The following is a 24,286-nucleotide window of genomic DNA, read 5'->3' on the forward strand; positions in this document are numbered from 1 at the left end:
GATCCTGGCCCCTGGTCCCAACCATTTGCCTCCAGGTATATGGCCTGGCTGAGCCCTGCCCTACCCTGAAGGTTCCTCAGGAGAACTGCCTACGGGAGGAGGCCCACCAGGCCCTCCGATCAGAGATAAGTGTGTGGGTGGATGGTGACTTGAAAAGCCCCGTAGGCAAAGCCCACTGCCCCTGCAGCCCCACAGTTCTGCTGCCCCGGAGGGAGCACAGGCTGAGCCCTACATGCCCAGAGACAAGGCTGCAGCTCAGAGGTGCCCCATCAAGACCCCCGGAATGAACAGGTAACCAGCTGTCCCACTAAGAGGTGGTCCTTGCCAGTTCCAGGCACAGCTTCTCCCACAAAGGGAGCCGGGTTATGCACCTGCCCAAGCAGCCACAGCCAGCAAGTTGCAGAGCAAGGTGTATCTGAACACAGCTCCCCCTCATACCAGAGTCTGGTCCTCATCCTCACGTCACCTAGCTGCCAGGTGGCTCCCCATTTCCTTTCTGAAGAGTCCCTCACTCCAGAGTCTTCTGGCAGCTTCCACCCACTGATCCTGCTCTGCCCAGGAATTTTCCAGGCCCAAAGGCCTGCAGGAGAGGGCTGACCCTATCCGGCCCAAGGGTTTTACTCCATTAGATTACTCTGGTGCCTCTTCTGTAAACTTTACCATTAGAGACATGCCTCTGGGGACTGTGAAAGTCTTCTAGGCTTTCAGAGTCCCTGTAAAAAATGCAAGTACATCCACCAGAGTTGGGTTTCCCTAAGGCCTTAGGGAGACAACAGCCAGCAGTCCCAGCGCAGGGGAGGTGCGGGGGGGGGGTGCGGTCCAGAGGATCAGAAAGAAGCAGTCTAGCATGAGGCCCTTTTTGGGCTCAAATCCCCAGCATCCCAGGGGATTTGGGCAAAGACTTTCTGCAGGTTCAGTCTGGACAAGAGTGCCCTGCTCTTGCCCAGGAAAAACCCAGAGCGCCGGCTGGGCATTGTAGCAGGAGATAGGATTTGTAGAGACAGTGGGTAAGTGAGGAGGAGTGGGGGTGCCTGTAGGAACTCTGCTTCCTCTTTTTCTAGCTTCCAAATGGAACTAGGAAAGAAGTGACAGGCTCCATGGGCTGGGACTCAGGAGACCCAGGTTTAAGCCTCAGCACTATCATTACCAGGCAGGTAGCTCTGGCAAATTACATAAGGTCCCTGAGTCTCAGTTTCCCCACTGGGGTAAGAATAAAGTCTGCTAATGTCTAAGATTAAGCAACTGACATGGAAGACAGAGCAGCAAGCCCAGCACCTGGCCCAGATGGTCAATAATGGTTTCTCTTCCTTCTTACCCCTCTGAATGTCAGTCTCCTAAACAGGTTCTTTATGTACTTCACAGAGGATTGTCACAAGGTTAAAATTAGACCAGGGATGAAAAAGGCCCCAGGAGCAGGAAGGCCCACATTCTCATTCAAACCTCATCACCCCCCACCCGCCAGGCATGTGGCTACTAAGCAGTGGGCGGTTGCCCTGGCAACCACCGCCTGTCAACCCTCTGGCAAACCCGAGGGATGACGACAGCCACTCACCCCAGCTGGGAGAAGTTGTACAAGGTCTGCCACAGCCGCAACATTTGTCTGCAGGTCACGAGGGCTTCCTCTGGGCCTTTCAGTACCTGCTCCAGTTTCACCTTGGTGAACATCAGGCTGGAGGGAGGGAGAATGGCAATCAGCATGCCCCCAAGGGGGCTCCCGGTCCCCAGGGTTTTCTTCCCACGGTGGGATCCCAAGGGATTCAGCCCCACCAGAACAGCCCCCATCTGCCCACCTCCCCGGCCCACAGAAGGCAGAGTGCTCACAAGCATGGTGGCCTCGGCCATACCCCAAGATCACCTGAATTCTCCGAGCCTCAGTTTCTCCATACAGTGTGCCAAAGCACAAAGCACTCTTCTGCATTCCTCAGTGCCCACACCGCTCATCCCCTTGTCCCCACCCCCATCATAGCCTATCTTGCCCTACCCTCTCTGAAGCACTGTGAAGTGTGGTTACTGCTCTTGCTTTGTTTGCAGATCCCCTTTGAACATGTGGCCATCTTTATGCTGACAAACCCCATGGGCCTGAGATGGGGCTTCGTATAAGAGACAGACCCAGAAAGCAACTCTGAATCAAGGAAAGAGGCTAAGCAAGGAACTGGTAAAAGGGTCACTAAAGGTCAGAGTTCTGCTTTCTCCTTGCCAGCACACAATAGGTGCTCAATTAACACCTCGCCACAATTAGATTGCAAACTTGTTTCCTGACTCGAGATACACAAGGACACTCGTGTTTAACTTTATCAAAGTCAAGGGCCTTCGTTGAATTTCCTAAAATAGACAGCTCCCCTTATATATTTAATAGGATTAAAGCTACATGAAGTCTTACTTGGCCACCATTTGGGAACACAGTTACTGCGCAAAGGGAGAGAGCAACCTCAGGATCTCTTTCAACCAGAAAACCGAAAGTCCTCTGATGTAAGAATGGTGCAGGGATGTGGCCCGAACAGAGGGTGGGTAGAGAAGTGCTGGTTCCACCAGGAAGCCAGGCCACAGAAGGTGCCATGGCTGCCTGCCCCTGCCCAGCACATAGCAGAGACAACTAGAAGACTGGCTCTCTGCGACTGCGGCGGGATCTGGACATCCCGCTGTGCTAGGGGTTGGATTTTCAGTTGCCGGGAAGGTCTGGGACACTTAGGAAGTATGGAAGTACTGTACTGTTTTTGTTGTTTACCACGGGTACTGTCAGCCACATGGATACACAGCAGCATCCTGGGCAAGCTGGCTGAGGCCCAAACAAGGCTGAGCCTCCTGGTTCTCACAGGGCGGTCAGTGAGGCACTTCTACTCCCAGCACCGCTGTTGGGTAAACCCACAGGATGGTTAGGCCTTGAACGTGACTGCCGCAGGCTGGTTCTGCCGGCCTTTCTGAGATGGGCACACAGGCCCTCACAGAAGCCGAGTCCTGTATTAGATGGAGCGTCCCTGTGAGCTAAGGCTGCAGCAGTGGGCAGGACCCAGACAGGGAGGCCAGGAGCCCACCGAGGAGCTTTCCCCTCTGATCTCCCCTCACTCAGGGCCCTGGCCTCCCCTGCCTTGTACTGAGACCTGAGCTCCAGGCTCATGAGAACTTTGATGGCCTCACTGCTCACACCTTGTTTTTCTTAGACTGTGACTTGGGAGGGAGTGAAGAGGATGGAATTTGCCCCAGTCCGCTTTTCAGAGGAGGAGGTTCGGGCAAGTGTTTTTCTTCCTCACTTTTCCTCCAATGTGCCACGTGCCTTTTCTACCCCTTCACACATGGCACTCCACCCCACCCCCATACGGTCTCTCCATTTGCATCCATCTCCGATGACAGACTTTAAACCCCACTTCCCTCAGGAAGCCTTCCCAGACTCTCAGGATGCCCCGCTGGCCTACAAGGTGACAGGGCAGACACGGTGGTCCCCACAGTGTAGCCTTCACAGAAACGTGGTCTCAGCACCCTGTGTGGGCGGCTGCTGGGGAGATCTGGTCCAGCCCCTACTTCCTTTTTCCAGATTCTCAAAGGGGCCAACACTGCCCAAGTACTAGGAGCCTCTGATTTAGGGAATATGAAGTGAAAGACACAATTTCTGCCTTCAAGGTAACAATTAGAGCTACATGACACATTGACCAGAGACTCAAGCATTGTATTTTTGGATCAGACTCACTGCTAGGAAAGCACAGAGAAGGGGTCTTGCTGGGGCTGGTGTTTGATGAAAAGGAGGGGGGGATGCGATATAGTTAGGAGTCGGGGAAAGAGAAGTGTGTGTGTGGGGGGCAGCAGCTGGAGCAGCAGGTGTTGGTGAGGAGTGAAAGCCTCTCCCTGTGTGTGTGTGTGGGGGGCAGGGGTTGGGGAAAAGTCCATTCCAAGGCTGCCCCTCCCTCCAGGTAGCAGAGTCCCCTGGGCAGGGTCACTTGGGCTGGGCTGGGCTGGTTCTGGGACAGCTCCTGGGCAGACCAGCCCTGCAGCATTCCCCTAATAGCCAAGCTCCTCAAACATGCCTCCTCGTTAGCAGGCCCTGCTCTGCCAAGGCGCCCTCCCTCCCCGCCCCGTTCCCTGCACCCCTGAGACTCAGGATGGGGCCATGGCAGACCTGACCAACCATGTGCCCGGAACAGAAGTGGCCAAAAGCTGAGCTGGCATTACAGTGACTTCTACCAACACAGGCTGTTATCCTCGCGCTGCTGACATTCCATTAGCATGAGTGACCCAGAGCGGAATTTCTCAACCCAACCACATCCTTTCTGGGCTGGGGCAAGCACTCCAACAGTCACCCATTGGTCAGATCCTTCACTCCCAGATCCTGGGAGGCTCCAGATTAGCTCCTGAGATTTCCTTGGTCTCACAGCTCAGCACCGCCAGAGAGATTTTTCTCAACAAAGAGCCCCGCCCTGACTGTCCATGACATCAATCCAATGCCTGTGTGGCCACCTTCCTCTCCTGCCACCCCTCCGCATGACCTCGGGGCCCCCGTGCACTGCTCACATGGGTACTGGCAGCTCTCTTAACTGCAGGACAGGCTCCTGGGCTCACCCATGCTCTGCTTCAGGTTGTCATGCTGCTGGGACTCGCCCTTCCCCCTGCGACATCCAGCCAACTCCTAGCCAGAAGTTACCCTCTGACTTTCTGTACACGCACCTCTCTAGGAGAGCCTTCACTACGTCGGGATGTGGTCATCTGCACACTTGCTGACATGCCTCGAACCCACCGCTGACGTCTCTCCCCTCTCTCAACAGGGAAACAACTCCCCTCCCTCGGAAGAGGCAACATTGCTGCTCTTCTGACTAAGACCACCAAACCTCCAGGGTTTTCTCTCCATCCCATCTATCAGGATGGGTGACCCAGTTCTTCAAACAACAGTACAGAAGGCTGGCAGAGCCCTGGTGGGCCACCCTGGCTGGTGGGCGACACTTTGGGGCCCACAAAATGGACCACAGCCTCATTAGAATGCTGTGCTCCCTGCGTGGGCCATGCTGCTGCCTTGGGGGCAGAGGGATACGAGGAGCAAGCCCGGCTGCCCAGCCCCCCCCCCCCAGCCAGCCCAGGCCCTGGCGTACCTGTGTTCTATACTTAATCTACTTTGTCATGTGAAGAAAGGATTCTGAGGCTTTCAAAAAAAGCCCACTCTTTTAATCCATTGGCTCCGGGTGTCCTGCTCCGAGAAGTCCCAGTGTGACCAACCACCCTGCTCTTCTCCGAAGGTCCCAGACAGTCTGCAGTTAGCACTTAATGACATTACATATTTCTTTTTGCCACGTGGCTTATGAGTTTAATAATGAAGATAAACTCATATCAAGCATTTTAAAATTCAGACACTGTGGCCTGCAGGTGGTAAAACCACCATTCATCTTGTGCCCTGCCGTGGGTGCCCACCTGCAGGACAGTGCCCTACCTTCCCCAGTGCCTGGCACAGAGCTGAGCACACAGTGCCAGCTTAGTACTGTGAATATATGTATTGTTAGAACCATCCGGCCATGTTCTAGGTCTCGCAATCCGTGTTAAATCAGAGCCAATTTTCTGACAGCACTGCTTCCCACTGCTGGCTCCTGGCTAGGAGGTAGCAGAGGAATCTGCTCACTTGCTACTTCGTAACTGCAGAGTGGGCTGGATTCACGCTGTCAACGGGCAACTGAGATGGTTGATTCCAATTTAAGCTGCCCAGAAGCAAAGTGGTACAGGGCCTGGGGAGGAACGGGGAGTCCTGGGCACGAGGTGAAGATGCCTGGCTCCTTGTGACTAGGGGCTCTTCATCCCAGAGGACGGTCCCCCAGGCAGAGCCAACAGTACCACCAGGGAGAGTCTGAGACAGGAAGGCCCAGATACTGGATTTTTAGCAGCCCTCTCACACCCTGACAAAAGCCATTGCGGGATAGGAATGACCACAGTGCTGTCCACAGACCCTGCAGTGTGACCTCACTCAGAGTGGACAGACACGGGCCCAGGAGTGAGAAACCTGAGTCAAAGTCCCAACCCTGTGGCTGCCCAGCTGGGCATGTCACAGGTTCCAGACCTGTGAAATAGGAGTGAGGTCTCCTGTCTGCCCCAGGGATCCTGCAGACGAACTGCGGTGACCTTGAAGCAGCAGCTGAGAACCCACAGCTGCATTCAGTCCTCAAGCACAGGCTTGCCTGAGGCTCAGGAAAGGGACTTCTGCTTTGAAACTATAGGCCTAGTAGACCCTTGAAAGCAGTTTCCAGGCCAGGTACCCCTGAAGGCTCTCAAAAAGCCCCTGAGCTTCATGGCCTGTTTGGCGAGGCAAGGCAGATCGTCTTCCTCGTAGCTTCCGGGGCCTAAGATGGGCATGAGAAAGGAAAGGAAGAGGATGGAGGTACAGAGAGAGCCACGGCAACCTCGGCGGTGATCCCCTCTTGCAAGCACTTTCCTGTTTTTTTGTTTGTTTGTTTTTGGTAGTTATTCATTCTGCCACTGTTCTTTAAATTGTACATATGTGATTCATATACTCTAATCCGCCATCTTGGACCTTCCTTGTCGCACTTTCCTGTTTTTTACGCTGTGGCAGCCCATGTGGAATAAACACTGAGGTCTTTTAAGGCCGCATGCTCTTGCGACGCCATTGCATCTAAAGGCAGATGTGAAAGTGAGTGTTCTCTCTAGGGAAGGGGAAGGAGCAAGGATCAGTGTAAACACACCCTGCACTCTGTCCCATCCAGGGGCGAAGCTGCTGGGGTGACAGGGAGCAGAGTCCTGGGTATTGCCACTCTCTGTAGCTCCATTCCATGGACACAGCGTGGGCGCCCGGGTCCTAGCAGGGAGGCCCAGTGAAGCCACGAGCCCACTCTCCAAGACTTACACCCTCCTGAGAATGCCACCAGTGCCTTGGCAGCCCAGCCAGGCCCCCACGCCAAGGCTTGGTGCTCCCTCCACTACTGTCCTCACAGCATACCTCATCTACCACTGCACTCTGGTCAAAGTAGGAACCTGCCACCTCCCACGTCACCTGCACCGCCCAGCACAGGGTGGGGAGGAAGCGAGGGGGGTGCCCTTTCTGAACCGTGAATCATCTCAGCCCTGTAGAGCCTGTATGTTTGAATTTGTCTGGGCCAGCCCCCATCCTGCGGGGGAAGACAGAGACCAGAGAGGTCAGCGTCTCTGGGTGTCACCACAGGTAACCAGCTTTGTCAATCTTCCCGACTGCTCCAATCAGGGCTGATGAGGGAGGGTCCCAGTGGAATGCTTGGGTAAGCCTGGCATCTGCCTCTTCCTTCTACCACTTTTCCTGGGCGCTGCCTGGTCTGCACTCCTGGGGCAGGGACATGATCAGCTTGCAATTATCTATCAAAAGGATTGCGACTTGGAGCTGTTCCAATTTGAGACAAAGACAAGTCATTTCTTTCCACTGCTATGAAGAGGAAATATCTTAGGGGGAGCCTCCTCAGAACTGGGTGAGCATAAGTCTTTCCAAAACCTGTTTTTTAAAAAGAGAATTATTTTGTAAACAGGGGATATTTTTGTGGCAGTGGCTCTGGCTAAGCGAGTACTGTCCTGCGGTAAGAGGTGGTCTTGTCCATTCCCCTTCCCAGGAGTCTTGGATCATTCTCCCCTGGGTCCCCTCCTTGGCTGCTTATCCCAGCACCCTACTCTTGGTGCAAAGGGGTTGGCAGAGCAGACCTGCTGCAGGGAAGGTCTTGGCCAGTGTGGGCGGCGAGTACGACGGGGCCTCATTTTTCACTTTCATGTTCCCGAAAGCAGCTCCCTCTAAAATTCCTCAGCATACACAACAAACACTTGAACATGGTAACCAGCATGCACCTGAGAGAGCCACCTCTGCCCCTGGCTCACTCCTCCTTAAACGGGAGGACATCATGCAGAAACATGGCTTTTGGCATCGAACGAAGCGGGTACGCTTCCAGGCTCTGCCGCTTCCTATCAAGTTCCTTCATCTCTCTGAGCTCTACCTACTGTGCAAAGCAGGGACAGTAACGGCACCGCCCAGCAGGGTGGTGGTGGGACGAAGGGCCACAGAGCCTGTAAAGAGCCTGGCGCAACCACCCCTCAGAAACGGTCAGCTGTCACTCCCAGACCTCTTGCCCCACCGTTATCAGTCTTTCCTGTCAGATCCTCTGCTCCAGCAGGGACCCTGTCTTTCTTATCTTTGTATTCCCAACGCCTGACCTAGTGGTCACTCAGTGGGTCTTTGCTGCAGCACAGAAGTAAAGTTGCAGGGCGTCCTGCGGAACTCTGCACTCTTCCTGGCCGCGTCTGTGTGTTCACCTCCTTGACGGGCCTTGGGCGGGTCTGCCTGATCCCTCTGGCTCCTGGCCATCATGGGAGCCATCCATGCTGGGGGAAGGGGTGGCAGCAGGTGTGGCGAATGCACAAAAGGGGGTATTATCTCTTTAAAGGACAGTAATTAGTAATTCCGGCTGATGGCTGTACCATGCTATTTTAATGAAAAATTCTATTTTTACAGAAAACACATAATTGAGTGAAAAAGCAGGCTCTTCTCTGAGTCAGGTGGCCACACCTCTGGAAAGTCTAACTCCGTGGCCAGGAGGCCAGAGCCTGCACACAGCACGGAGTTTTACAGCAAGTGGGCCCCATCCCGGCCGCCTCGGTCTGACTCAGTGGTGAAAAGCAGGGTTCATGTCTGATGACCCAAGTTCAAATCCCAGCTTTCCTTCTTCTAGGCATGTGACCTGAGGCAAGTCGCATAACATTTTAGAGACTCAGTTTTATATCTATAAAATGGGAATGACAGTATCTATCTGTCTGTCTGTCTATCTATCTATCTATCTATCTATCTATCTATCTATCTATCTATCTATCTATCTATGCCTCGGGGGTTCTTATGTGGAAATAAAGGCCTAGCAGGGGGCCGGCACTTCATAAAGGGTCCATCCACATTTGCCCTGTCATTATTTATCTAGCCCCTATTATGTCCAATTGCTTACTTACGCCCTCCAGGCCTCCAGGTCCTCATCTGTCAAGTAATGCTAGTTCCTGTACCTCCCTCCTAAGGTTGCTGAGGGGAGTCAATGAGTAAATGCAGCTGAAGTGCTTAGAGCAGCACCTGGCACAGATCAAGCACTAGGTGTTCTGCTCACGGGTTCAAGCACGCCAGGGTTGTTCATCCCATCAGCTGGCGTGGGTTCTAGTCCCTGCTCTGCCACTCATCAGCTACCTGACCTTGAGATAGCATCTAGCTTTCCCATTAGTTTGTTCACCTTTAAAGTAGGAGGGTTATAAAAACTAAAACATAAACAAATCAAATCAAAATGACAACACAACAGGGTAAGAGGTATGAGCACTCTGAGAGCTGGAAGATGCCAGCGTCCCCATGTGTTTCCTTTCTTCCTTCCTTCCCATGGTCTACCTGGGTGCTGGGTGCCCAGCCATGGGCTCTCTACAGCGGGAGGGGGATGCAGAGGACAGGCTAGTCTCTTTGGTGCAAACTCAGGGGAAGCTCAAACAATACATCTGAGGCAATTAGGAAACAAAACAGAACAAGAGAACCAAGTACTCAACTGAGTGGTTCACCTTTGAGGAAATGCAGGAGCTTCAAGGCCAAGCGGAGCCAAGGGGAGTCTCTGAGGATAGGCAGGATTCAGAAGCAAAGCGAGGTGAGGAGGGCACTCTACAGGGCTGGACTGGCAGGGACGAAGGCCTAGAAGTGGGAGGGAGGGACCGGCCTGACCAGGCACAGAGCCCTTCCGCCCAGGACAGGATGAGGCAGGGAGAAGGGGGGGAACAGCCCCCACTCGGGCTGTAATCACCTGGCTGTCACAGTGGTCCAGCCCCTGGCCAGAAATTCCAGGGATTCACTGGAAGATAAAGGTTTCCCAGACTCCAATAGGGCAGTTAACTGATTAAAAGCATACATGTGCACTCTGAGGGTATTCTTTTAAAGCTCTACCAGGAGCATCTCCCTCAGAGGACGAGGGCCATAATCAGGCCTGGCTTTGTTACCTTCCCACTGAGGAATGTGAAAGGGACCCTTATGGTATAGCTCTTCTTAGCCCTAAAAACCAATGATTTTTTTCCCCTTAGGTCTGGAGGATTACACTGACCCATATCCCCTAATGTTTTAAGGCTTACCCTGATCTTCCACCTCTTAATAAATTCATTCAATGTGACCTGCCTCTGAAGCTTTAAAAATCAACAGTCTGTAAGCTTTGCTTACTGAAGTTTTAGCCTCTCCTTACTTCAAAGGCCCCGCCCCATCTGGAGTGCAGCCCACACCCACTTCACCCGCCGTGGCTGGCTGCACGGCAAGGCCTGCTGACTGACAGCTGACCCGGTGGCCTCCAGGCCCACTTCCCTCAGCAGCAGGCCACCTCGTTACCTCCAGGTGACTCTCCAAACACTAATTCATGACCTTGAAAGATATAAACACAAACCACACAGAGCCATTCCATAACCATTCAGGGGCAGAAGAACTTTCAGAAAGGAGGTCCTCAGGTAGAACAAATGTAGGTTCCCAGCCCCGGGATAAAACACCAAGAAACAAACACCTTGCTCCTGGTTTATGATCTCTGCCCAGTGAGCAAACCTTTGAGACCGGAAGACCACCCAGTGCCAAGGGGAGCCAGCCCTGCTCTAGGGGCATGAACGCCTCTCTGGGGCCGGGGCCACTCCTGCTAGATTGGTGTGCCCTGGGCCCCAGTGCCTGCCTCCAGCACAGATTGTAAGCAAAAACATCAAGGAGTTGAGGATTAGGAAGTGAAGGGATAAAACCACTTTAAAACAATGAAGAATTCCTTTTGGAAAAATCTGCAAATACCTCTTTCCTTTCTTCCTCAAACAAAACCACCTAGTGGGTCATCTGCATTTCCGGTCTGAGCACAGTGGACCACTATGAGAGACAGAGGACTGGACTGTGACCTGGGTGTCACACAGAGCAGGATCACAGGAGGCTGCCCGGAACATCCCGCAGGAGGGAAGTGCTGAATGTCAAACCAGCTTAGCAATGAGGAACTGACCTCTGGAGAAGAGAGCACAGCGCCGGTGATTACGCCTGGCTTAACGTTTCCTTCAACCTCAGGGCCTGCAAGTAGAATCCCCAGCTCTTGTCCTCAGGGGGGCTGTGGCAGCCAAACATGTTTAATGAACGCAGCAAAGTGATACACTAGGTTTATGATCGTACCTTTGATTCCAGCCCCCTCACGGGAGGGTTGGTATTTTAAGCGTCCTTTTGATTAACTACAAGTCCCTAATAAGATCCACCCAACAAACACACTGGGTTTAAGTCAGAAATGTTAACAGGAGCCCCGGGACCGATCTTCTCCTCTGCAGAAGGCGCTACGAGAAATGTCACCTGCCACTTGAGAAAAAGGTGAGGCAGGCAGGGTAGGTCAGAGAGGTGCCCTTGGGGCCAACGTTAGCCTTAACCTGATAACGGTGAGGTCTGGCCCCAGCCAACACCTAGTTATCAGCTCAAACATTTTCCAAAACAGCCTAGGTTTCCCTGGGGAGATGGCTTTGATGGTTTCATTTGTTTACATGGCAGCGAGCTCCAGTTTGTTGAGAGAGCCACATTGTTCCGGTGCTGGGGAGTGCCCATCCCTCCCCCCCCCAGGACCTTCCAAGTCCCCCTGGACCTGGGCTGGGCCAGGCAGAAACTCCCACCACCAGGGCCTACCCCAACCAGCAGGGGTGGGAGGAGGCAGCTTGGCATTGTGGCGAGGGATAGGACAAACCAGTTGGCTCCTCTGCTGCCAGCCCCATGGCCTGGGCTTTCAAAACTGGTCTGGCAGACTGCCAAGCCTGGGGTGGGGGCCGTGACTGACAGACTGGTTATTGGAAAGCTCCCATCATTAGCCCAGGAATGTTGTTTGGTTACCATGGTGACCTTCACTACAAGTGGCCTGACTAAAGCACAAGGAATCTGTTACCTAAAACCAGTGCCCCCAAGGAGCCCTGGGCTTCAGGAACCACTCTTATCAGTGGCCGGTTCCCTTTGACCCCATATTCCTGCCCTTCCCAGGCTGAGCCTCCCAGCTGCCTCCCATACCCCGGACCAGGAGAAAAGACTGGTAAAGGTATCTCTAAGCTCGCATGGGCCCTCTCACATTCCACAGCAGGGCCTGGCTTACAACGAGATCCAAATAGGGAGACTGCTGCCCCCATGAGGCCCTCCGCAGGCTGGCCAGGACCAGCCCGGGCCAGCACATGTGTCCAGGGCTTAGTTGGAAGCCCTCAGGATTTCAGGAAGCTGCTCAGGGTGTCTGGTTCCCACCGTGCCAGGTTCCCACTGTCCCCGCGGCCATCAGTCTCTGCCTCATCACGTTCCTGCCTTTTTAGACCCAAGCTCCATTAACTAAAGGTCACTCCCCCAGCATGGAAATCAAGATCCTCTGTGCTTGGCTTTCTAATCTCTAAAGTCAGGAAGATTTTCAAAAGTTCAACTCCATGAAATCTGGGTTTTTCTCCAGGAGTCTTAAGACTGCCTTTTAAGAATAGTGGCCTCTTGTGCAGCTAAAAAGCTTAAAAATCTTTCACGGAGGGTCCCTGCTTCTGTGTCCCAGCCTTCCCTCACACACGGGGCACCCTCCTCCACCTCCTGGCCCATGCACGCTGCCCCTCGGGTCCCGTGTTGCAGTTCACGCTGTCTGTGGTCTGCCTTCCAGAGCCCTTCACACTGCTGCCCCTCAACACGGCTGTAAACCGACTGTGAGACGGTCTCCTGCCTGAGCCTCACAATAGACCTTGGAAGCAGAGAGAGGCAGGACAAGGGTCAGTCTTTTGGCCGATGAGAAAACGGAGGCATGGAAAGGAGAATGCTGCTGGAGGGGACACAGGTAAGGGACAGGCAACACTCTACTGCGGATAAACTTATGTGGAAAGGGGTCCACTGCACCCACCAGCACCCTCCGCTGTGCCAGGTCTCCTCCGCTCCTGACACTGGCCTCCCCATCTCTTCCTTCACTAAGGCAGGCTCTGCAGAAAGGCAGAGTCTCTAAAAGGCTGCAGGTGCTGGGGAGGTTCTCAGTGGAGACAGATCCAGACTATGGGCCTTGAAGTGCCCCCCTCCCCCCAAATGTGGAGACCTTGTGGGGATGCTAAGGTCAGGGTATACGGGGTTTGCGTTTTTTGTTTTGTGGCAGTGGTATTTACTGAACCGGTCATTTAATTAACTGCCATGGCAACGGCTGGAGCCACACAGCTTGTTCCCAATGCGAGGAGCAGCTGGAGAAGCAGGATGCAGTTTCCATTGAAGAACAATGTAGGTTTCAGTGATCCCTGACCAGTAATGGACTCAATGACATATCCTGCTAACAACCCATGGGTTTTTGTACTCTGAGGTTTCACCTGTGGAGAACACTATCGATTTATTTGCAAAGAGCCATGGTCGTACGCTATGGTCATTCCAGATCTTCTACCCCCACTTCCAACCACACACACACACACACACACACACACGCACACGCACACTTTAAGGTGGAATTTTTTTTTTTTTTTTTTTTTTGCCTAAGACAACAGAAATGTATTCTCTCACAGTTCTTAGGCCAGAAGCCCCCTTTATTTTCCCCAGTTAGTTGTGCAGCCTTTTAGGGCTAGCTCAGACCAAGACCATGAGGAACTCATGGCAGTGAGGGGCTCATGGTGGCAAGATAACCTGCACCGCTTCTCTGAGCCCCTGAACCCAAAGGGCAGACTTTGCAAAGTGAGGCACCACCGGGGATGGGACTCATCCCCCAAATACTTCACAGCAGGCCGCTCTGTAGCGACAGAGGAATTGAGGAACCCTGAGGAGGCCCCTGGGGATGACACATAAACGTTTTCCTTCCTTGGGTTCGGACATCAGAGAGGTCTCCCTGCCGCTGGCCCCACGGCCCCAGCCCGAGGCCCCTCAGTGGCTCTGTTGTGCATGTCTGGATGGGGGAGCGCTGCTCCCACGGCAGAGGCTGCCTATTTAGAAGGCTCCTGCCTGCAGCAGTGGGGACACAGCTGACAAAGAGGGGCACAGTTATCCGACAAACGGACCAACAGCACTTGTGTAGATGAGAAGTCTACACCGGGGCTTCTCATCTTTTTTGGGTTTAGGATCCTTCTGAGGGTCTGCTGAAAGCCATCACCCCAGAGGCATGCATACGGCGCAAATCTTAAGAGTTCCGGTCTAGGTGTTTTGGAGGCCCAGAAGTCCACCCACCGCCTCCCAGGGGGTGTCACCAACCTCATGGCAAGGACCACCTCCTCTGCCCCCCATGAAGACTTTCAGTGAGTGAAGCACTTCCTGGGGAAGGAGTGGGCACCTGAATGAGATGGGAGGAAAGGGGAGGGGTGAAGAGTGCCCTGGGGGAGAGGCACACACTGCCAATAAAAGGAGGGAAGACTAGAGAGAAGACTTCCACACCCAGCCCAGGAGCCACAGGAGGTGGGTGGGTTGGAGGTGCTGAGCAAGAGCTGGAGAGCCCCCCACATCCCGGACAAACCCCACTCCCGCTGTGCCTTGCACAGCATGCGCTTCACGCAGATTTCCTCAAAGTGGTGTTAGCCTCCTCACATCAGGCCAGAGGAGGTGATTCTGCCAGCAGACAGCAGGCATTCCAGAAGCTAGGAAGGGACACTAGGCTGTAAGATGTCAGATGCTGGGACCGGCGGCCGAGTACGCAGCATGTGAATTCCCTTCCCTTATTTCCATCAGGAAAGCTCTGCCCCGAACGGTTCATAGTCTCAATTCACATGGAAGATTTCACGTGGAAAAAGGACATGTGGATAAAACAATGTCTGAGGCCTGGCCTGGCCTCTTGTTCCTTCTGTGACACACATTCATATCCAGGGGCTCACTGAGGAACTTCCTCCACACCCTAGAATTCTAAGCCTTTCTTCCTGGCAGTTTCTTTTTCCACTGAAGCCTGACAATAGATGACACACACAGCTGTCTGTGCACACGCACACACACACACACTCACACACGGCCAGCAGCAGACCAGGGGTCAGACCCTGCCACACAGGTGAGCCTGGAAAAAGGCAAGGTAACTGGTATTAAAAAAGGAGGACCTTTGTCCTCTGTGCATTTTCATTAAAAGTGAAAAATAAACTTCTATACAGTAAGTCTTGCTGTCTTGTACTTGGGATTTATGAGACAAGGTAACTAATGCCTTGTCCACATGTACCTTTATATCTGTTTCCCTAAGTATTCCCTTAGTAGTCCCTAAGCTACCTGCCTTTTAAAGTGAACTGATTTCAATTTTAATAATCTCTTAAGTGTAGGATCGAAGTCCAGAGTCAAGGGCGTCTTCTTAACACAAATAATGGGCTTATGTTGAGTCGGCCACACATTGTCTCTGCTCACACCTGGCTGTGGGCAGCTGGGACACACCTGGGCCAGGATGTCGGTTGGACGGGCGGGATCGCGACCCAGGCCGCTGCTGGCAGAGGGGTGATCTGGTCTCAGGTAAGCAGGCTGACCTGCAGAATGAACACCCACCGGTGGCCTCCTTCAACTGACTCCCTCTCAGTAGGGCATACCGGGGAGCTTATGGTCAGGACACTGCTGCTCGCAAAGCACCTTTCCTGAGCCTTGGTGAGAAGACGCCATTCCCAGCAAAATCCACAAGCCAAGGCACTCTTGGCATCCTCGGAAGGAGGCCGAAGGGAAGGCCTGAGCCTTGCCGAGAGGTGCAGTCCTGTCCCTTACATGAAGAGAACTCCCCTGGGATGAGACAACTGCAACATCTCCTCTCACGGCTGAGACACTCATCAATTTCCCCTAATTCTTTGTGAACCTGTTTTTACTGCCGGTGTGAATCACCTCTCAGTGTAGCCAGTATCATGCTTCGTTCTGCTGTCTGCAGGACGATAGCCTCTAGCTGGCTCTAAATGGCCCTCCATCAAACCCTAAGGCAGGACATGGTGGGAGTGGGGTGCTCAGAGCCCCTCCGCCCCCATGCTGGCATCACAGGATTCAGAGAAACAAGGTCCATTATACCCAGTGTCACCTGCCGAGGGAAGGAGGGCAGAAATCAAGCTGACCTCCTTCTCATTCCCTCCTGCAGAACAACGTACCCTCCTGCCTCAGCTGGCCCAGCATGGCTCCTGCCCCCAGAGACCTGGTTGGTGACAGCAGGTCCTCTGTGTACAGGGAGGGGGAAGCAGGAAAGTCTAGCTCTGCCCCACCTACCACCACCGGGGCCAAGTGCAGCGTGAATCCTGCTCCACAGAGAAGACCAACTGGCTGATGTGGTAAACGGGAGTGTGTAGGAGCCGAGAATGGAGGGAGAGGCCAGCACTACCCTGGAGAGAGACAACTCCATCTCCCTAATGCTGCTGGCCTGCTGGAGGCAGGAGGATGGCTCCCGTGGCCTCCACCCGCCCAGCCAGTGTTAAGAGTCCCATACTTGACTGGCTGTGCCAGGGTTATGATGAAGTCACACAAGTTAGTGTACCCAGGACACTCATGCAGAGCCCAGGGCAGGTGGAAGCAAGCTGAGCTTGTGTGTCCGAGCACTGCCCCTCTGTGGTTCACGAAGCCCCAGTGGAGCCCGCAGGTGCTGTACAGAGCTCCCCACGCCCCGCCTGGAACCTCCTGGCACAGAGCACCAGAGCCATTCTCTGAAACCGACAGGTCCTCGCCCTGCCTTGACTCTCCAGCCAGGGAGTATGCATGCACTGGGTGCTTAATCAGTGCACGGTGGCTGGCTGGTTGTGCCTGGACACTTGTGTCTGTGGCGGGCCAGCCCCCCAGCCCAGCGGTGCCCACAGGGAACTCACTTGAAGTTCTCTGGGTACTCCGTGATGGCCATGTTGATGACGTCCAGTGCATGCTGGTAGTGCTTCTGGGCAGAGAAGAGGAGTGCCAGCAGGTGGAGGGCGTTGGCATCATCCTTGCACACTTTCAGGGCCTCCTGCAGTTGCTCCATGGCGCTGGAGATCTGCCAGAGAAAACCGCCAACTTAGTGACCTTCCCCAAAGCCCACACCTCCTGCCAGGACTCTGGTGCTAGGCAGCGACTCAGGTGAGACCCTGGGCACTGGGGAGCAGGGCTGGGGCTCTGAGGAGAAAACACCCCTAAGTCACAATGCAAGAGGGATCTGCTCCTTCAAGTCAGGCCCAGGGAGCCACTGCTGCCCTCACTTGGGAGTAGAGAGGAGCAGATGTACGCTGCAGCACGAAGGATCTAGGTAGATGCTGGGAAGCATTTCCTACACCAGAGAAGTGGGGGCTATGAGAAGAGGCCACCAGACCACTAGCCACAGGCCTACAGGTGGCCAGGCCCTCTTCTTTGAACCTGTCCCTGCAGTGAGGAGGGGCCAACAGACAAATGCCCCTCCTCCTCAGAGGCTCACAGTGGCAAGAGCTTGGGCTCTGGGGTCAAATGGGGGCATGGATCCCAGCTCTGCCATGTCCTAGCTGGAGCCTTAGGGCAAGAGACTCCACCTGCCTGAGCTACAGTTCTTATGCTGCAAAATGAGGGCAGTAGTCATACCCATGACAGTGGCTGAGAGCATGAGACCATGTAGGACACCTGTGGTGCAGAGTACTGTGCACATTTGAAAATGTGTTTCCCTCTTCAAGCCCCCAACGCCAGGCCCATCACGATCAGGTAAGATTCTTCCTTCTAGCCCTGAAGGATGTGTTTGTTCTCTCACGCTCTCAGGCCTGGCAGTTGCGTCAGCTCCTGTGACTCTGTCCACATCCTCCCAGGAGCCTCGTGAGTCTTTTTAGAAAGTCTTGCTCCTTTTCAAACCTCAGACACCAGCCCTCGCTTGCTCCCTGAGGGCCTCTGGTGCAGGCCAGCTGGGGCCTTGGGTCCCCGTGTGCGTGGCCTCTACCTGGTCTCCACCCAGCCTCTGCACAGGCTGCGGGCAGTGCCAGGCCCAGAATCCTCCCATGGGGACCTACCTTTGTGGAAAGGTCAAGGAAAGGGAAGGAGGAAGCTAAGGTCCGTGTGGCTGCCAACTTGGCTTGCCCGTGCCTCCCCGAGGCTACTCCTGCCCTGGTGATTCTGCAGAATGGACCCTATTATCCTGGGTCGGGTATCCAAACCCACAGCTGTCATTGCTCGGGTAGCCATACATGCTCTGGGCAGGATGGGCCAGTGGGCCTGCGATCCAGGCAGGCCAGGTCCAGCTTCGAGTTCACTCAGGACCCTTGACCCCTCATGCTACTAAGATCTGGGTTCCTCAAGGAAACTGGATGCCAGGCTCCACTGGCCTGGCTCAGCCATCTCTTCGGGACAACATATGCCATTCATCAGAGGTAGCTGAATAACTAAAGATATTAAAAAATGCATCACCAAAGGTTTATCATGAACGTGACTGGCAAGAAAAGCACTGGTTCTTTTACAGAGGGCCAAAAGTCAAGTGGTCTCAGGTGTCTTTCTATCCATGTTCCTGGGAGCGGCAAAGCAGACTGATGTTCCTGCAGAGAGCAGCGTAGAGGCAGCAAGTGCCTCATTTAGGAACTGGATGTCGGGAGCCACGGGCACAGTGGGGTGAGGGAAGGGACAGTCAGCTGCAGTCTGGAGGTGGAGGCGGGACGGAGCGAGCTGTGGGAGGGGTGAGTACAAGACGGAAGAGAAGTAGCGCGAATGACAGCAGGGCTGAGACAAAAGGGCCCGGAGAGAGAGCCAGAGCGACTCATGAGGGATAAGTCAGGTCAGGGGGCACACGGGCACCGGGACGAGGGTTTGGGCTTCGGGTGGGAGGGAAGGGTCGCAGCAATGAGAGTCAGGGTGTAGTGAGGAGAAAAGCCAGGCCGAGGCAGAGTTGAGCGTTAGGTAAAGTAGACAGCAACCTGACAGTCTGGAGAAACAGCTCAGGGAACAAACTGGAGATGAGACCAGAGGCCAGGAGTTGACACAGAGCAGTAGGACCAAACACCTGACTGGTGGACAAGGGTCCCCGTGCCCCGTCTCTATGCAGGACAGGGGAACAGGATACTCAGAACCACTTGGGGTTTCTTAACTGGAGCAGGGTGGGCTCTGGATCAGACGCCTGGGCTCAGTGCTGGCCGGGCCAGTGCCCAAAGACTAAGCTCAGGTCTGCAGGTGTAAAATGGGACCAAAGGCACCCTGGCCAGTGTGTGTGGGGGTACAGCAGCACCCACGTTAGCCAGGACTGCTCATCACCTAACCACAAGCAGATGGGGGCTGTTGGCTTCTCTCCAACAATGTGGAACTCAGCCATGTCCCCACCAGTGCAGGTGAGGAGGGCTGTGCTGCAGGAGTCAATGCTGGTTTGCAGTCCCCAGGCAATCCAGGAGGCCAAGGCCACCAAGAGGTCCTGCTTCAGAGGCTAGGTGTAAATACAGAACCCTAGGCTGAGGACCAGCACACAATGTGAAGCAGAGACTCCGAAGGGCCTGGGGACGGGGGCCTTGGCTCTTTCCTGAAAGGGGACCCACTGGGTGGGCGACTGTCTGGCCTCACTCCTGGGACAGACCAGTGTCCTCTTGGCACCAATAGCTCAGCTGCTCAACTTGGGGAAGGAAGATGGGTCGGCCTAGAGAGCCGTGAGTGGTGGTGGTGGTCCCAGTGGAGCAAAGCTGGTCAGTGGATGGGAGGCCCCCATCAGGCCCCAGAGGCAAAGCCTGGCAGTGGTGTCCACAGGGTCAAGGAAAAGCTTTGGGGTGAAACAAACAGCTCCATGTGCCAACCACTGTGCTCCCCCAGATCCTTGGGGAAAGCTTGGCGAAAGGTGAGGACACAATGCTTATTGGCATCACTTGTCAACTTCTCGGGAATCCGATATATTCTAGTGGAAGGGAGACCAGAGAATAATCTGCCCACCATGTGCCCACCATGTGCCCACCATGGGCCAGGGGCTTTACCACATTATCTGACTTAATCCTTACTAGGTCCCTGTATGAAGGTGCTCACATAGATAAGGAAATAGAGGCTCAGAGAGGTCAAGTCACTTGCAAAGGGTCACACAGCCAGTAAAAGTGGCATCAGGAGATCAGCAGCCTCCAGAGGCCTGAGGGTTAGAAACTGTGAGGACCCACCTGTCGGACGAGGGCCAGCTGCAGGGAGACATAGAGGATGACCTGGGGGTCGCCAGGCGCCAGTTGCTGGGCTCTGTATGGGGAAAAGCAACACCAAGTCAGTCACCAATGGTTGAGCAACCATTGTGTGACATGGACCTCCAGCATGCCACGTGTACTGCGTACTGCAGGGCAAAATGGCAGGGATTCTTCTTGGCCCCTCTTGGGAAGGTGCCTAGCTGGGAGATGACAGCTCAGGCAGAAAGCCAAAGGCAGCCGAAGGCAAGGGCAGTAGGCTGCTAGAGGGCTGGCTCTGGCTGAGGTGGGGGGCCGTCTGGGAGGGGTAGGATTGGGGTGTGGGGGAAGCTCCTCTCTGGACAGCTGTGGGGCTGGCTGTGGCCCCGCTCTGGCCTTGTACAGAGCCTGGAGCCTGCCTTCTTCACTGTAGGGCACAAAGGAACACCTCTCTGAGGGTGGGAGGGGGGCTGGGAACGGCCTCTCTGGGCAAGAAGCCCAGAATGAAGTTGTGGAAGGGGAAGGAAGGAATGCGCCCCCACCCTGGGTGCTCAGAGAGGTTGGCCAGGATGGGACTCTTGGACCTCCCTGGGTTCGGGAACAACCTGCCCCAGAAGGGAGTTGGATGTACCACATGTTCTGAGGAACCTGGCAGAAGGAGTCCAGGCTCGGCCCCCGCTTGGCGGCTCCACATGAGTGCTAGGGGCTGGAGGGTTGGGGCACCAGACACACAAGGCTCTGAGGGAGCAGCCCTGTGATGGGCCAGAGGAAGGAGGGGGAAGGACGCTCAGGGGGCTCGAGGGCCGGGGTGGGGAGCGGGGCTCAGCAAGCATGGCTCTGAGGATGGGACTCCGCAGCTGGGGGATGATTTCCTCTGTTTCCCCCCCTCCCACCCCATCTCTCTGGATTGACCTTGGGCTGCCAGGAAGTCTCTGTGAGGACTGGAGGTGAGGGGAGCCTCACAGCCCCCGAATGGAGGAGGAAAACACCAGTTGTGAACTCCTGCTACAGGTTAAGGCACTGTGCAAGGTGCGGTTCTTGCTTTATCTCAGGTAATTATCACAACAATAATGGGTTAGTCTTCCTATTTTACAGCCCTGAGCTCAGGAGAGCTGGGGGCTCAGCCTGTGTTGGTGGGGAACAGTCCACCAGTGTTGAAAGGCTCCACCCGCCCACCCAAGCCCAAAGGCCTGTCCCTGCTTCCTGTGTGAGCGCTCAGAGCCTCGGTTTCCTGGTCAATGAAATGGGATCATAAACCTTTGCTCTGTCTACACCAGAGAGTCCACTGAGATAAAGTATATGCATGGGCCACCTCATGTCGCTGCAAGATTCAAGCCCTCCTCACCTCTCCAGTGTCTGCAGTGCTTTCCGGTGCAATTCATCCTGCTTGCATTTCAGAGTTGCTGCAGGAGACAGGATGGAGACAGCCATGAGGGGTGCTAAGGGGGTGCTAAAGGTACCGTTCCAGCCCTGTCCCACCCCAGGGCACACAGGCTCTACAGGGAGAGGCCCCATTGGGCCCTGTCTAGCAAATGCCTGCATTCAAGCCATTCCAGACTGATGCCGCCCATCGCCTTGGTTACCAGGGGTGGGGGTCCACCCGGCCCCAGGCTCCTGGCATGGTTCTTGGTACACCAGGTCTTTCCACTCCGTGGCCTTTGCCACCTGGGCCAACCTGACCCTCTCAAAGGCCTGACGCTCAAGAGCAAGGTCCCTCCTTGGGCTTCCTTACCCAGGAGACTGCTGCTGCTACGTTTTTAACCATTTTAACAAATTTTAAGTGTACAATTCAGTGGCATTAAGTACATTCACAATGTTGTTCAACTATCACCAATCTCCATTTGCAGAACTTTTTCATTATCCCAAACAGAAAGTAGTACCCACTGAACCTAATTCCCTCACCCCAGCTCCCCACCCCCGTAACCTCTATCATACTTTGGGGGGCCAATTCCTGTCCTGCGTTGGGTCTGCGGGGGGGCACTCCATTTCCCTTAAGCTGCAAGGATATAGAAGTAGTAGGTGACTGTGTGATCCATGGGGGACACATAGCTGAGGTGGCAGGGTTGGGAAGAGAATGCCAGGCTCTGGGTGGCAGGAGCGGAACCCATCTGCCAAGCACAAGTGTTTACTAAACACCTACTGTCTACCCAGCTTTATGTCATGTGTGGAAGGGGATTTAAAAGACCCCAGAAAAATCACAGTGGTGCTGAGGGTAAAGGTGAATCAGAATGAACCAGAATGTGGGTCAGGGCTGGTGGCTCATTAGAGCTGCCAGCACCACAGGAGTCCCCGAGGCAGAGGTCAGCACGCACTCGGCCAGGACTGGGCTGCGCCTTGAACTGGGGGAAGTATTAGTTTATGAAGAAGGCATGCCTGAGAGTGGTGAAGTCTGGGCAAGAGGGGAAATGGGACTGGGGGGTGGGTGGGGTGAGTGCATGTGCACATGTATCCCAGAGGAGTCAATGGAGATGTGTTAGAAGGTGGGCACTGATGGAACACGATGCCTGGGAATCCATTAGGAGGACCGATCCTCCCCAACAGAGGCTCTGAGGCCCTGGCACTCACCGTCAGTGGCCTGCAGGCTGTAGGTGAGACCCAGCGCCAGGTAGCCCTTGGAGAGAAATTCCCCAGCTTCCTCGCCAAGGTTGATCACCATTGTGGCAAAGTGCTCCGCCTCCTCCAGCTGCAAAGAGGGGACACGAAGGTCAGTGGGAGAGCTGTGCTGGCCTTGGCACGCAGGCTGCTCAATCACCAGCGTGGGTCACTCAGAACTGCATCTCCTCCTGTTTGGGCAGCATATCCAGAGGCCAGGCGGCTTGTCTGAGGCCACACAGCCCGAGGGAGAGGATCAAAGCTGTTATCTCTACCAGTGACTCCCTGGACCTCTCCACCCACCCAGGGGTCTTGGGCTCAGGGTCACAGGGCACTGCGTGTCGCAAAGCTTCCCTTGCCTTGGGGACCCGCACCTTCCAACACTTGCTCTGCTGAGAGCATGGACCCAGGACCACGCCAGTCTGACAGCTCCTTTTCTCATCTGGCATCTGCAGGTACCTGTGCCTGTCTGCCCTGCTCAGCAGAGGGGAGCCAGGGACAGGGCCGAGGGGCAGGCAGGGCTCTGGGCCTGGGCCTGGGGGAGACTGCCCACCCTGCAAAGCAAGCAGGCTGCCATTCCTGCCCTGCCTGTGAGCTCACGTCCTGACATAGGGAGTTCGAACATTTCAGGGGAAAAAGGCCTGTGGCTGTTTTTGTCCTGGGAGCGGGAGGGACTGTTCCAGTTGGAAAGGGATCAACAGGCACAGGTCACATGTGCCAACATCATCCTACACGACACGTGACACACAGCAAGGGGGGCGTCTACACGGCAGGCCTCTCAAGCACTCTGGGGCACCCATGGCAGTCAGGTCCCAGGGAAGCAGGGGACAGCTGGGGGTCTCAGCGGCACTGACTCACAGCCCACGGGCCTCCAATAAATGCCCCCTCCTTCTTTCCAGGTTCAGGAATGTCATCTGCCCACATGCCTGGTGTGGCAGTGTACCCGAGTTCGTGTCACTAAGAACAAGGATGGGTAACCGCTCCCAACAAGGGGGCTGAACAAATCGTACCCGAAGCCCACTGCCACCCAGATGTCAAGGCCAACTGTGTGGGGTATCCTCCTCCAGTGGAAGCCCACGAGGTCAGCCGACCAGGGAGCAGCGTCACACCTAAGGTGGCTTCTGGCACCCAAACCAGTGTGCCCTGGCTTGCTCCTGCCCCTTCCTAGGCCCATCCACTCCCTCAGGAGACAGGCAGCTCAGTGCATTTTGTAGACTGACCACTGGCCATCGCTGGGGGCACGGGGGATGCCTGTAGGCTCTCCCTTCCTCGAGTGTGCAGTTGAGATGCTGAGACAGAGGCCAGCAGCGTGGGGAGGCAAGTGGAGAGGAGCACCATTTGGGCGCAGCTGTGGTGAGCTGTGCACAAGAAAAAGGCTGAGAGGGGGTAAAAAATAAAACCACAATACAAGGGAGGCAGCGAGGGTGAGCTGACAGCCCAGAGAGAGATGGATGAGGAGGGCTGAAACTCTCTGTGGCCCAACCACCATCCCTGACAAATGAGGAGCCGGGCAGCCCTCCACTCCGTTCCTGGTCGAGCTCAAGCTGCTAGCCTGGACAATAGGCCACCTCCAGGTTGGTGAGCTGGTCAGTTAAAGGATGAGCGATTTGGAGAGCAAAGAGTTGGGGTTCAGGGGAGGCAGCAGCTCAGGATTGGCTGGATGTGCCCAAGGCTGGAGACACTGAGATCTGTCTCTTGGAGCACCTGGCCAGCAGGATTCAGGAGGCTGAGCCAGGTTGAGAGAAAAGCACGAGAGGACAAGCCCCCCGCAGACAGG

General features: G+C 54.9%; 1 protein-coding gene across 4 annotated transcripts in view; it reads right to left on the reverse strand.

Moving 5' to 3' along the window:
- The window catches only part of TTC7A (tetratricopeptide repeat domain 7A), a 113,315-nt gene that overhangs the window by 24,559 nt on the left and 64,470 nt on the right, over positions 1–24,286 (reverse strand). For all 4 annotated transcript variants that reach the window (XM_081069363.1, XM_081069361.1, XM_081069362.1 and 1 more), the window contains 5 exons: positions 22,483–22,600; positions 21,263–21,320; positions 19,924–19,996; positions 16,690–16,850; positions 1,553–1,669 (listed from right to left, as the gene is read on the reverse strand). In XM_081069363.1, coding sequence (XP_080925489.1) covers positions 1,553–1,669; positions 16,690–16,850; positions 19,924–19,996; positions 21,263–21,320; positions 22,483–22,600 — 527 coding nt within the window. The remainder of the gene's footprint in view (positions 1–1,552; positions 1,670–16,689; positions 16,851–19,923; positions 19,997–21,262; positions 21,321–22,482; positions 22,601–24,286) is intronic.

Source organism: Rhinolophus hipposideros (genome assembly GCF_964194185.1).
Source record: "Rhinolophus hipposideros genome assembly, chromosome: 12".
Lineage (NCBI taxonomy): Eukaryota > Metazoa > Chordata > Mammalia > Chiroptera > Rhinolophidae > Rhinolophus > Rhinolophus hipposideros.